Here is a 12,674-nt window from a genome sequence, read left to right as displayed (position 1 = left end):
ACAACTTCTTTTTAATACAAATAAGTTTAGCCATGTAAGCCTATAATCTGGCTCTAAAATATTAATTCTTTAAATTGATGTGCCACATCTAGACAAATTTAGAGTCAATCCAGTAGAAATAGTACCTTTCTTTAGAGCACTTCCAGAAATTTAGGCAGTTTTAGTATAAAATACCAGAAAGGGTGTTTGGATCCAGATTTGGGCTAGACATTGTCTTGTTTCCAAAAGTTGATTCTGTTCATCTGGACGTAGCGTCCAGATTAAGAATGCATCAAGACGACATTTGTCTTGGTTTATGCCTTCCATGGATATTCTATAATGACCCAAATCACATCAGAAAGTCTGCTCTGATTGGTGGTCATGAATCAGTCCTCTTAATATAAATATATAAATGTTAAAGTAGGAAGTAGGGGAAGCCCAAGATGGGATGTAGAGTTGCAGCTTGAAGGAAACAACTGCTTAGATGGCACATAATAATTTGCATTGTGAGATCCAGTAGACTTTACTTTGTGTACAAGTTGAATTGTGTTGCTGCTCTTTCTTGATTTAGCCAGTCGAATTTAAAAAGGTAAAAGCTAATCTTGTCTAACTCCTAGATAGTATAAAGCTAGTATAATTCACCTTCATCACCTTAAAAATGAGAAGCCAAATACACTCAGAACAGTAGAGAGTATTGCTTCATGGGGGATAGAATTATAAAAGACTACAAACGAAGACTGCAATATATTGTTTAAAAAATAAACATCACAGAATTACCACCACATGCCAAATTGTCAAAAAGGACACACCGTGTCAAGCAGTTAATGGTCGTTGTCTTCGCAAATGTAATTTTGTCAAGTATTTCAGTTGTGACCTATGTATTGTTGATACTTTTTTGCTATTATTATAATCTGTGACTATTTTAAAGTAATACTTATGTAGTATTATTTTTAAAATAGTCCCAAGATTGTAACATCAAGAGTTTTGGCTTACGTGTATTACTGTGAGTTTCCATAGTTATGTGTATAGTCTATAGACCTCATTTCACATTTTATTACATTTGAAAAGCAATTACTGTTGGAAAGAAAGCATAAAGATGATGGACACAGTGTAAACAGATATATCATCATGCATGAAAGCAGCCAAATTCTCTGGAAAGACCTCATACTACTGCATGTTTGCTCGGGATCAGATTGCATCAGGAAAAAAACAATTTAAGTGCTCATAGAGGGTTGGAGCAAAACAAATAAGCAATCTCTATATAAAGGGCCACTGGCCACTGTCTCACTGTCAGCTTCCTTTTTAACTGCGAGCTCACAGCGGCAACAATGAAGTGGAAAGTTGTGTGGTTGTGTTTCCTTGCTTGTTCTGTTTCCATTGTTATTGATATCCAAGCCGAGTCGGGTAAGATCAGATTCATAAGGGTGCAACTGCTTGTACAGATATTTGTGTAATGTGCATAATGTACAGGAATCTTTTAATGTTCATTAACGGTTAATTGTTATAGCTTTATGCAAAGGTCAGGACACTGGGAAAGTGTCTGCAATAAGATAGACCAGTAACTGTGATTTTCTGTTGTGTTTATTTATGGGCATGGAAATAAATTTTGGTAAATGTCTTCTTTCTTTTTTTTGGCTTCCCAGTTTACAAGAGAACATGTAGCACATGGGGCCGTGAGCACTTCAAGACGTTTGATGGTGATGTGTACCAGTTTCCCGGTATGTGTGAGTACAAGCTGGTCAAAACATGCGATGAGTCTCAGAATTCCCAGACGTTCTCAATGGACATAAAGAGGAAGGAGAATCCTGGAAACTCTACAATATGTTTTGTGGTTGTGAAAATTAATAGTTATTTATACAACATCAGCAAGGATTTGGTCACTCTGGATGAGCAGAGGTAAAAAGCAAAACAAAACAAAACCATGCCAAGTCAAACAACATTTCTTTTGGTCCTCAAAATTTGAAAAGAAAACAACTGTACTATACTTTGTGTCATATTGCTTTTGTTTTTCTCCCAAGTATTCAACTTCCATACTTCCAGGCCGGGGTACGGTTGGAAAAAACTGAGTTTCACTTAAAGCTTTACTCCCAAGTTGGCATCACTGTCATGTGGTACAATGATGATGCAGTCATGGTAATAACTTAGACATCATTTGTTTATGAACACTGCTGAAACTTAGAGTAACTCAAGACAGATTTTTTCCAGGTCGCAAACATATTTCTGATACTTGTTGCAAAAAGTCTTAAGTCGATTGGAATTGCTTTACACTTGAGAAATGCCAGGCATTGGTTACAGAGTAACTTTTAAAAAATCTTTGAGAAACACAAAGTCTACATTGTATTGTGCTGGAAGTAGATTTAAAATAACTAGTATTGTGTTCCAGCTGTAGGTGACATTATGACAGTATCAAATGTAACTTTGTTTGTGTGTGCGCGCCTATGTGTGTGCTAGCATGTGTGCGTGTGTGTTGGGGGGAGGGTCTTGTTTTCTTTTCTTTTTTTAAGAAGAAGTATGTGTGTGTGAATGGGTGGATGACTGAACACGTAAAGCGTTTTGGGGTCCTTAGGGACTAAGTAAAGTGCTATACAAATACAGGCCATTTACCATTTACCAAGAAGTAACAATAAGGTTTTTCCTTTGATTAATCAGTGGTTCAGTCATCTCACTGTTTAATGAACAACAATAAATAAACCTATTTCTGCATTTTTCAGGTGGAAATTGATGATGAATATGCTAATCGCATTTGTGGACTTTGTGGAGATTTCAATGGCAATTCAGACCTCCGCGATAAAGGTGTATACTCATTTCATATTAATGTGTTTCATCGGTAGTATGCAGGAGTTAGAATGTAATGATTAATGTCATCAGATACAGGTCAACAAATCAGCCCCATTACGTTTGGCAATGGATGGAAAACCGCTAATCCAAATAATTGTGAAGACCTCACTGAAGCGGTACAGACATCAGGGAAGACTGAGAATATGACGGATTCCTGCAAGGAGTTTGTGAGTTTTTGTTATCCAGCTAGCTTTAAAAATAGATATGTGGTTATGTGTATTTGCATAAAACCTTCTACACAGATTAACAATGCCTCTTTTTTGCCCCTTTAAGGAAATCGTCTGCAAAGACCTCTTTAAAAATGAATCCTGGAGCTCCTGCATTCCTCTGATTCACCCTGAGCCTTACATTCAGGCTTGTGTGAAGGATATGTGTCACTGTAGCAATTTAAATGGCTCCTGCGTCTGCAGCACACTCTCTGAGTTCTCTCGACAGTGCTCCCATGCTGGAGGACAACCTCCCAACTGGAGGACTCCGAAGTTGTGTGGTAAGGTTTTATGTTGTCATTTTTATTTCTTTCTCATGAGGTTGACTCTTGCACATAAAGAGTTACATTTCCCTGCAAAATTAAATTATTAAACTTGCATTTTGAGAGCAATTGGTTTTCTTACTACCGAATTTAACAATGGAAATGTAGGACGCATACGTAGATTGAAATGTGTCTGTAACAATACTGAGTATTTTATGCACAGAAGAGTGATTAAACTCATTAGGAAACTGAAATCTAGCTGGTAATAATCTAAAAGAAATCTGGCATTCCCTTTGTAACACTAACATACTCCACTCTTTATTAGTGTCAGATGCACTACAAATATCTTGCAGTTCATAGTCTGAGATTCTGAAAAGATTGTTGGGAATGTTCACCAGTGTTGTTTATGTGGTTTGATGTCCAGACACTTTTTCTTAAAATTAATTACTTACATGTAAAGTGAATTAAGAAGAAAAAAGATTATTAATTCAGTGGTACAATAAATAGTAATAAATCTCATCCATGTATTCTACGTATTCTTTTTTTTATTTAGTTTTTATAGACATTCAGCAATCACTGTACAGTATAATGTGCATTAACTTCAATAATTTGCTAAAGATATCTGCCTACAAATCTATTTTTCTTCTATTTTTAACAGAAATAACATAAATATGAAAGAAAGAAGAAGAAAAGATTAGATAAGATTAGCAAAATAAAAATCTGGTCTGAGTGTTATTATATAGTCCATCCGTTTCTGACATGATACACACAGGTCCCTCTTGTAATTCCCATCTGTTTGTCCATATATTCTAATCTTCGCAGCTAAACATTGTCCGCCCACGATGGTATATTATGAGAATGGGTCTCCTTGCATCAGTACCTGCAGATTCCCAGACACGAGTTTAGTTTGTGAAGATCACAATATAGACGGCTGCTTCTGTCCTCCTGGTTGGTGCTGTTTCTTTGTACTCATCATGCCTAAATGTTTAAGTACCAGTAATATATACGGTCTAAAATCATGTCACGTCTTTATTAGAAACTGTGCTTGATGATGTTTCCACGGGAAGGTGTATTCCTCTTTCTGAGTGTCCATGCAAACGTGACAAAGTCTACAAGTCCAATGAGGTTTACCAAGAGCGGGGAGAAAATTGGTATGTTTCAGATTTCATGTTTTTCAAAAAGTATTATTTTTAATTCATTAGTGTGTGCTTTTTCCTTAAAGTCTTTGTGTTTTCAGTACATGCATTGCAGGTAAATGGTCTTGTGAGAGCCTTCAAATGCATGCTACATGTTCAGTTGAACAGGGTTCATACATAACCACCTTTGATGGTAAAGACTTCACCTTCCATGGAGACTGTTTCTACACTCTGGCTAAAGTGAAAAGCAAGGTGAATGAGTCAACGCCTCCAACTGTTAAAGATATGCAATCTTCTGATATTAAGGTGGCATTTTATATAGGCTGTACTCATAATGCTCTATGTGTATTTCAGGATTATGTGAGTCCAAATTTTACCATTCTGGTCCATTTGACACGATGTTCACGTCAACAATACGACTCTTGTCTCAAGACCTTGAAAATTCAGTTGAACAGAGACAAAAACAATGTGAGTGTAAAACTATAGTAATTATAATAATTTACACTGAGCCACACTCTAATAGCATTTTTTTTTATTCAGGCCATAATTTTCACCTCTGAAGGCAGAGTGAAGAAGAATGGACAGAAGGTCACTTTGCCTTATAACTCAGGTATATCAGAAACTAAGATTGTAGTTGATCATTTTATCCCAAATATGATCTTCTGACTTTTATTTTTCTGTTGACTCACAGGAGACATCAGTATATTCCATGCTTCATCCTTTCACATCATGCTCCAGACAAGTTTTGGTTTACAAATTCAGATCCAGCATGTGCCTCTGATGCAAGTCTATGTCAGTCTGGAGCAGAGCTACAGAGAAAAGACGCGTGGTAGGTTTTATATTAGCCATTAACCATAATCAGAAGTACAACTATCAGTTAATATGTATATATTAAAATATCAATATACCATGGGTCTTGAAGGTAACAGTAATTGTGATTATTTCTGTGTTGTATTTTTTTTCTCACCATCATCAGCCATCATAGTGTAATTAAAAATTCTGGTTAAAAATAAAAAAGAAGAATTACAAATACTTTCAATATGCTCAAAACTGTTATAGAGGCAATGTTTTTAGAGCCTTTGTACTTACTCGACTTCCTGCAATCTTTAGGTTTATGTGGGAATTACAACATGATGCAGTCTGATGACATGAAGACTCGTCAGGGGATGGTGGAGGGAGAAGAAGGAACTTTTAGTAATTCTTGGAAAACTGACTATTCATGCAAAGATGGACAAGGACGACTTGATGACCCTTGTTCTCTTAGGACGGAAAATGGTAAGTTGTTAACTATTATCATCAAGCATTATTCCTTTGATTTTTTTACTGCTCAAGACAGATTTTCTGTGATATATGTATCTAATCACACCAGAAATACAATAAATGCAAAAATCTTCAAAACTGATAATCTACTTGTAGAAAAGTTTGCCAAGCACTGGTGCTCCTTGCTACGACAGCCAAATAGTACCTTTGCACTGTGCCATTCCGTGGTGGATGCTGAGACTTACTACAAGGTACAAAAAAACCTCTCTGTTTTTTTTCTTTAATTAAATTCAATAGGACTGTAATACCATAAAAATATTCACTGTGTTCTGCAGCGATGTATTTATGCTAGCTGTAACTGTGAGAAGAGCGAGGACTGCCTGTGTGCTGTCTTCTCCTCCTTTGCAAGAGCTTGTGCATCAAAGGGAGTGTTCTTGATAGGCTGGAGAAAGGATGTGTGCAGTAAGTGAAACAGCTCAGTAATGACGTTTTTTGGGCATTTTCTCCTTCATTAGTTAGTCCAAAACTATGATGTAATGACTATCATATTTTCCATAAAACAGACAAACGCACCAAGAACTGCCCAGCATCTCAGACCTTCTCTTACATACATCAGAGATGTCAGCTGACTTGCAGATCGCTGAGCTCAAAGGAGCAGAGCTGCACCTCTGACTTCTTGCCTGTGGGCGGCTGTTCCTGCGCTGAAAATCACTACCTAGATGACAATGACATCTGTGTCCCCAAAGCAAAGTGTCCCTGTTATCATAATGATGAAACCATTGAACCAGGAAAGACCATTAACATCAACATTGACTACTGGTGAGTTATTTAAGGACTACAAATTAAACTAATGATTAACCATGACTGTAATGCAAGCAATATATCAGATTGGTACAAACTATAATTTAGTCCTTTTGTGTTGCATTGTGTTTTTCTAGTGTATGCACTGATGGAGTTCTTCATTGTGATCCTTTGGCAGCTGGCTCTTCAAGTCAGTTATTAATGATGTTCTTTTTCTACTATAAAACTGATTTGTAGTTAATTTACAGAATATTAAAGTAGTTCCTGCTTCTGTTACAGCATGCACTTCTCCAAAAGAATACTTCAACTGCTCCACTGCAGACAAAAGAGATGTTGGAGTGCAGTGTGCTCAAACCTGTTCAAATCCGGACAATGAATGCGTAAGCTGTTTTTGCTGATCAAGACCTACATTTTAGGTCTACTAGCTTTTTCAAAATGTAGATACAAAGTCTGCCTTTGTGTTATCAATGTCATGTTGGTTTTACCAATCATCTATTTTTTTATTTTTTGTGTTTTTTCTATGACTGTGATCTTTCTATCCTTCCAGGATGCCACTGAGTGTAAATCTGGCTGTCTCTGTCCCAGAGGCCTTGTCGATGATGGTAAAGGTTCCTGTGTAAAAGAAAACCAATGCCCATGTCAGCATGGGAAGAAACTTTATTCCAGTGGAGAAAAAATCTCTAAGAAATGCAACACCTGGTACGATTGATTGATTGATTGATTGATTGATTGATTGATTGATTGATTGATTGATTGATTGATTGATTGATTGATTGATTGATTGATTGATTGATTGATTGATTGGCATAGCATCACTGAAACTGATAATATATTATATTAGTTTTAGTCTTATTACAAAAATGTATTTAATTTCAATCCTTTCTGAAACATTTAGCACCTGCAAAAGTGGAAAATGGGATTGCACAGACAATAAATGTCCAGGAACATGTATTATTTATGGAAGTGGTCACTATATTACATTTGATGAGAACTCATATGGCTTTCATGGACAGATGTCTTACACTGTAGTCAAGGTAAGACATGCCTTTTTTATCAAAAATAATTGTATGCTCATTTTATTGTGATTACTCAGAGTTCTTTAGTGGTAACAGAGTCTTATCATATTTGTTCTATTTGTTCACAAGGTGCATTTGCATATGTAATATGTTTTTTAGTAACATCAGCTGTCAAATAAGCAATTAACTTTACAATATTTAAAGAGATTTAACACTTGATTTAGAATAGTACAGGACAACCTGAATTTTGATTTGATCAGTAGTCTCTGTATAAAATAAACATGCTAATGCTTGTCTCTTTTAAGAACACATGTGGCAATAAAACACGGGAGAACAACTTCACTGTTATCATAGAAAGTGAGATTTGTGAACTTCCAAACCCCATATGCTTCAGAAAGATCAGGATCCACCTGGGGGTAAGGCCATGTAGCTACCGGAAAGTAGAGGAAAATATTTTAACTGCAATCTTACATTACATTGAAAGAAATCTCTCTTTACTTTCCATTATAGGAAAAGGAAATCACACTTTTAAAAGGTAAATCATTCCTACCTGTGACTATCTACCTGTACAACTCAAATTGCACATTAAAGAAATGCAAAAAATACACCCTTTTGCACATTTTTACAGTGAAAACAACAAACAAAGTTAAACAGTGTAGTGTCAACCCTATATATTGAATCTGTTTGATTTCTGGATGTTTATAATTGAGCTATTTTTTATATGTTGGAGCTATTTCTTATATTTTGTTACTTTGTAATATAATGAATTATTTAATATAGTTTAGTCTGTTGCTGCACTTACTTTCTTGGAGCAACTGTAACCACATATTTTATTTAGGGATTAAGAAAGTATTCTTATTCTGATTTTGATTCTGAAAATGAAGGGGACGTCATTTCTCCAAATGGTACTGAGATTCAGTACACCAAAAGGAAGCTTGGTTTCTATCTGGTCGTTGAATTTGACATTGGTCTAACAGTTATATCGGATCATAAAGCAACAGTTAAAATCCGACTGGAACCACAGTACTCTGTAAGTGACAGTTTAAAAATGAATTATTGCATGTATGTAATGTAATATCTGAAAACATTTCTCTGGCAGCGGGAGTTCTTTGGCCTGCTGCAGCGGAGAAAGCATCACAGTGAGCTCTTGGGGCTGTGCAGAGGCGAGGAGAATAGGTGCACAGGTACATAAATTGACTGTGTGTCTACTTTCTCCGCTGCAGCAGGCCAAAGACCACACCCCTGCCACAATTTACAAGTGCATATTTGTGAGAATGAAATCCCTTTTCCCTTTTTGTTAGGCCCTTCCTGAAAGAGTCAAATAAACCTTTATCTTTAAATACACATCTTGTTTTTTATGTGAAAGTCAGAACACATACTTTATGGAACACATGTCATGTGTTATAAAAAAAAGCAATGAACTTCTTTTGTTTCTTCAGGGGGAGGTGTGTGGCCTGTGTGGAAATTTTGATGGTAATGCGAAGAATGACTTCACTACCCAGGGTCAGCTGGTAGTGAGCAAACCACTAGAGTTTGCAAACAGCTGGAAACTGTACAGCAATTTCCCAGATCAGACAGCTGATCTTGAAACTTGTACATCAGCACCCAGAGAAAACTGGGCAAAAACTATGTGTCATATCATAAAAGACACATTTAACGAATGCCACTATATGGTAATATGTTTGTAATTTGTCCAAATGAGTTCTATGGCTAATTTTAGCATACATATTGTCACATATTTTTAATACATTTTTCGTGATTAAATAGGTAGACCACCTTCCATTTTATGAAAACTGTGTGAAAGACGCGTGTACCTGTGACAAAGGAGGAGACTGTGAATGTTTCTGCACAGCGGTTGCAGCTTATGCTCAGGCTTGTGCTGAGGCCGGTGTTTGTGTTGCATGGAGAACTCCAGAGATCTGTCGTAAGTAGTTATTCTTCACTCACAAAATAAAATGACATTTCAGCTTTTTATAGACTTGATTAAATTTTAATTAACAAATATATTTACTACTTGTTTCATTACTGGGAATCAAGCAGGTTCTAATATACAGTAGAACTGAGCTGAGCTCTATACATGTGTAAATTTAAATTTAAAAAAATGTTAAGTCATCGGTTATACGTTAGATATAAGAGGAAAAAAAATAGAACAAAGGCACTGTTGTCGTCATGCCATAGGTATGTTCTTCAGGTTTGGCTTCTTGTTTAATATTGCTGATAGTGCTGTCAGCGTTAATCTTGTTAAATTGACATTAACACCATAACCGCATTAACACGGCAAGTACTCCGTTAATGCTAACGTGCATGGGGCTGCACAGCGTCACCGTGTTAGCTCAGTTAGCTCGTTAAGTTAGCTCCCTGAGCGATCCCTTGGACCACTGTGAGAAACAGTAGACGTGTGGACTGTGGTCACGCCAGCATCCAATCCATCCACGTTACATGGTTTATTAAAATTATCAAATCACAGCATTTACATTTATGTTAGACTACTTTTATTTAAGAGCTTTAGCCCACTTACAATGAAAATTTAAAAAAAAATCCTGTTCATGACCTGTGTAGCATGTTAACACTATTGGAAGTAAAAACTTTCTTCTTCTTTTTTTTAAATAAAGCTCTGACTTGTATTATGAGTATGGGTCTGTGGTCTGGGAGAGAGTCTTGTAACTCTCTGTCTGCAAAATACAGTATATGATGACCAGTGTTGGGCGATTAATTACATAGTTACTTATTCAAAAATGTTACTGAGTTTTGCAAACAACAAAGTTTTTTGTAGCTGTTTACCTAAAAATGCTGCCAAGGTGGTTTTTTAAATAAACATGTCAAACTATTTACAGAACAATCAGCTGTTCTGCATCAAATCTGATGCCACAAAAATTACTTGTGCCACTCCAAAAAATAATTTCTGTCCACTATGAGATAAAGGAGAACAACAGCCTGATACCTGCAGGCCTGACAAAAGAAGATGTATCACTCCTATAACACCTGTAACATTCAGCAGTCGCCTCATTGTTCTGACACACAACAAAACTACTGACTACACTACACACTAACTACACAAGATTTGCGCTAAACTTCGCAAATCTCTCACATATCAAAACACCGCCGTAACTCCTAAAACTTCCTCCCGTTTCTTAACAACTAAATGCCATGTTTTGATTGGTCGACATGGGTTCAACCAATAGGAAAGGGCGGGGGACGGGGGTTGTTTTTCCTCACAGGCGGAGAGTGTTTAGAGCGTTTTCCTTATAAAACACAGTTTGTACCATTTCTTCCCACAGTAAATATCAACAACGATAGTATTCAGGAAAAAAGAAAGCATTGCATATTTTTTTTTATCATAACTCTGGTTTTACGTGGCCTGTGGTATAGTCCACACTTTTTCAGTCAATTGTTCTGCTCAATTCTCCAATGGTTGTACACGTTGTCATTAACGTGGCTTCACTCCTGATCAGCCACACCGCTTTGGGATAAGGTGGCATCGTTCTAATCCCATTCGGGAGCAGCCAGTCACTTACTGACTAAAACTGCAAAACAGAATTGTTAAAGTTTTAATTTTAATTTCAATTCAGGTTTGATTTTTTTTGCAGATTTTTGGTGTGCAGAGACTGTGCCAGCAGTGCGCAATTGCGCACGCGCGCAGCTTAGAGGGAACATTGCTTGCAGCGTTAATGCGGTTATGGCTTTAACATCATTATAACAAGATTAACGCTGACAGCACTAACTGGTGAATGTTCCTATTTAGATTGTATTGCTGCTTTAGTGTACAAAGTTTTGATTTTTGTCTATTTTTTAATCTTAAACTTAAAATCTGAGATTCTTGCTTTGGGTTAATTATTCTTGTGACACATTTCAGTTTTATAATTATTGTATTTTTTGGTTTGTGGCTAAATGTATTATTCCTGCCTCCCCCGAGTCCTTATCTATGTTGAGCATGAGTTTTCTTGTCTCTGTGCTTAGTAGGTGTCTTTTATTATTTTTCTGTTATTTTAATAGTTTTTGCTGGTGTCTTGCCTTGACTTCCTGTTTGTTAAATTATCTTGATTATTTTCACACTTGTTAATTACTTCATATACTGTCTCATTCTCAGTTCCAATTCAATTCAATTTATTTATATAGCACAAGATCACAGTCCTCGAGAGCTACTGTCCTGCAGCTTTTAGATGCATCCCTACTCCAACACAGCTGAATCAAATGTTTGATTACCTCTTCAGCATGCCATCAAGTTTGGAAAAGGCCTGATAACAAGCCATTCATTTGATTCAGCTGTGTCGGAACAAGGATGCATCCAAAAGCTGCAGGACAGTAGCTCTCGAGGACTGGGATTGGGCACCCCTGCAATAGACTATGGGAAAACACACACACACACAAACCATCCAGCCAGCCATCCATCCATCGATCATCTTCCACTTATCTGAGACCGTGTTGCAGGTGCAGCAGCCTAAGCACAGAAGCACAGTCCTCCCTCTCCCCAGCCACCTCTTCCAGCTTGTCAGGAGTAGGGATGGGTACCGGTATCCGGTGCCATGATGGCACCGGTTCTGACATAAACGGTAGTAACCAGACCGAAAAGCAGCGCACATTTCAGTGCTTTATTTCGGTGCTTTTTTTTTCCTGAGCTGTGATACACTTTAGATTCTAGCCAATCATTTTACCTTTCCGAGGATAGTAGGCAGGTCCAGGTACATACGTTCTTTTAGAGCAGAGCTACAGATTAAAAACACCCAAGGCGAAGCAGTCAAAAGTCTGGCTGTACTTCACAGCAAAAGATGCAAACTCAGCAGCCTGCAACAAGTGCTTTAAGGTGATACTGTGCAAAGGAGGTAACTCCTCGAATCTGATGAAACACCTGGCGACCCATAGCGTTTTTTTTAAAAGCCGAGAAACGCGCCGTATTTGATAGCTTGCTGCAAGACCTCACACCGAGCACATCTACTGCGGGTGGGTTGCCTGTTATTGCACCGGAGTTAGCAACATTCCCCAAAAACCCGAAGAGTAGAGTCCTAGCCCCTAGCACTGCCAGTGTAGCAGAAATGATGACGGATGATGATGGCAGCAGCAGCCATTCTTCTCTGCGTGAGTAGCTTAATGTTGTTCGTGTGTAATTTACGTTGAGTAGGCTAACCACATGATTACATTAATGCAGTAATTTGAACTAGCATACACCATCATAGCTAC

General features: G+C 37.2%; 1 protein-coding gene across 1 annotated transcript in view; it reads left to right on the top strand.

Annotated features, from left to right (window-relative positions):
• Positions 1 to 1,307: 1,307 nt before the first annotated feature.
• LOC102785690 (mucin-2-like) overlaps positions 1,308 to 12,674 on the top strand; it is a 38,003-nt gene continuing 26,636 nt past the window's right edge. Inside the window, exons 1-24 of the mRNA XM_087844604.1 lie at positions 1,308 to 1,383; positions 1,623 to 1,875; positions 1,998 to 2,112; positions 2,691 to 2,772; positions 2,854 to 2,984; positions 3,091 to 3,304; positions 4,109 to 4,234; positions 4,323 to 4,437; positions 4,524 to 4,674; positions 4,777 to 4,890; positions 4,963 to 5,032; positions 5,114 to 5,251; positions 5,533 to 5,697; positions 5,839 to 5,933; positions 6,018 to 6,144; positions 6,246 to 6,501; positions 6,621 to 6,673; positions 6,745 to 6,863; positions 7,031 to 7,182; positions 7,379 to 7,517; positions 7,805 to 7,856; positions 8,384 to 8,529; positions 8,939 to 9,172; positions 9,267 to 9,423. Coding sequence (XP_087700730.1) covers positions 1,308 to 1,383; positions 1,623 to 1,875; positions 1,998 to 2,112; positions 2,691 to 2,772; positions 2,854 to 2,984; positions 3,091 to 3,304; positions 4,109 to 4,234; positions 4,323 to 4,437; positions 4,524 to 4,674; positions 4,777 to 4,890; positions 4,963 to 5,032; positions 5,114 to 5,251; positions 5,533 to 5,697; positions 5,839 to 5,933; positions 6,018 to 6,144; positions 6,246 to 6,501; positions 6,621 to 6,673; positions 6,745 to 6,863; positions 7,031 to 7,182; positions 7,379 to 7,517; positions 7,805 to 7,856; positions 8,384 to 8,529; positions 8,939 to 9,172; positions 9,267 to 9,423 — 3,280 coding nt within the window. The remainder of the gene's footprint in view (positions 1,384 to 1,622; positions 1,876 to 1,997; positions 2,113 to 2,690; positions 2,773 to 2,853; positions 2,985 to 3,090; positions 3,305 to 4,108; positions 4,235 to 4,322; positions 4,438 to 4,523; positions 4,675 to 4,776; positions 4,891 to 4,962; positions 5,033 to 5,113; positions 5,252 to 5,532; positions 5,698 to 5,838; positions 5,934 to 6,017; positions 6,145 to 6,245; positions 6,502 to 6,620; positions 6,674 to 6,744; positions 6,864 to 7,030; positions 7,183 to 7,378; positions 7,518 to 7,804; positions 7,857 to 8,383; positions 8,530 to 8,938; positions 9,173 to 9,266; positions 9,424 to 12,674) is intronic.

Source organism: Neolamprologus brichardi, chromosome 7 (assembly GCF_056152115.1).
Source record: "Neolamprologus brichardi isolate AB-2024 chromosome 7, ASM5615211v1, whole genome shotgun sequence".
Lineage (NCBI taxonomy): Eukaryota > Metazoa > Chordata > Actinopteri > Cichliformes > Cichlidae > Neolamprologus > Neolamprologus brichardi.
Note: the sequence above shows the minus strand (reverse complement) of the source record. Positions and strands in the feature narration are given on the sequence as shown.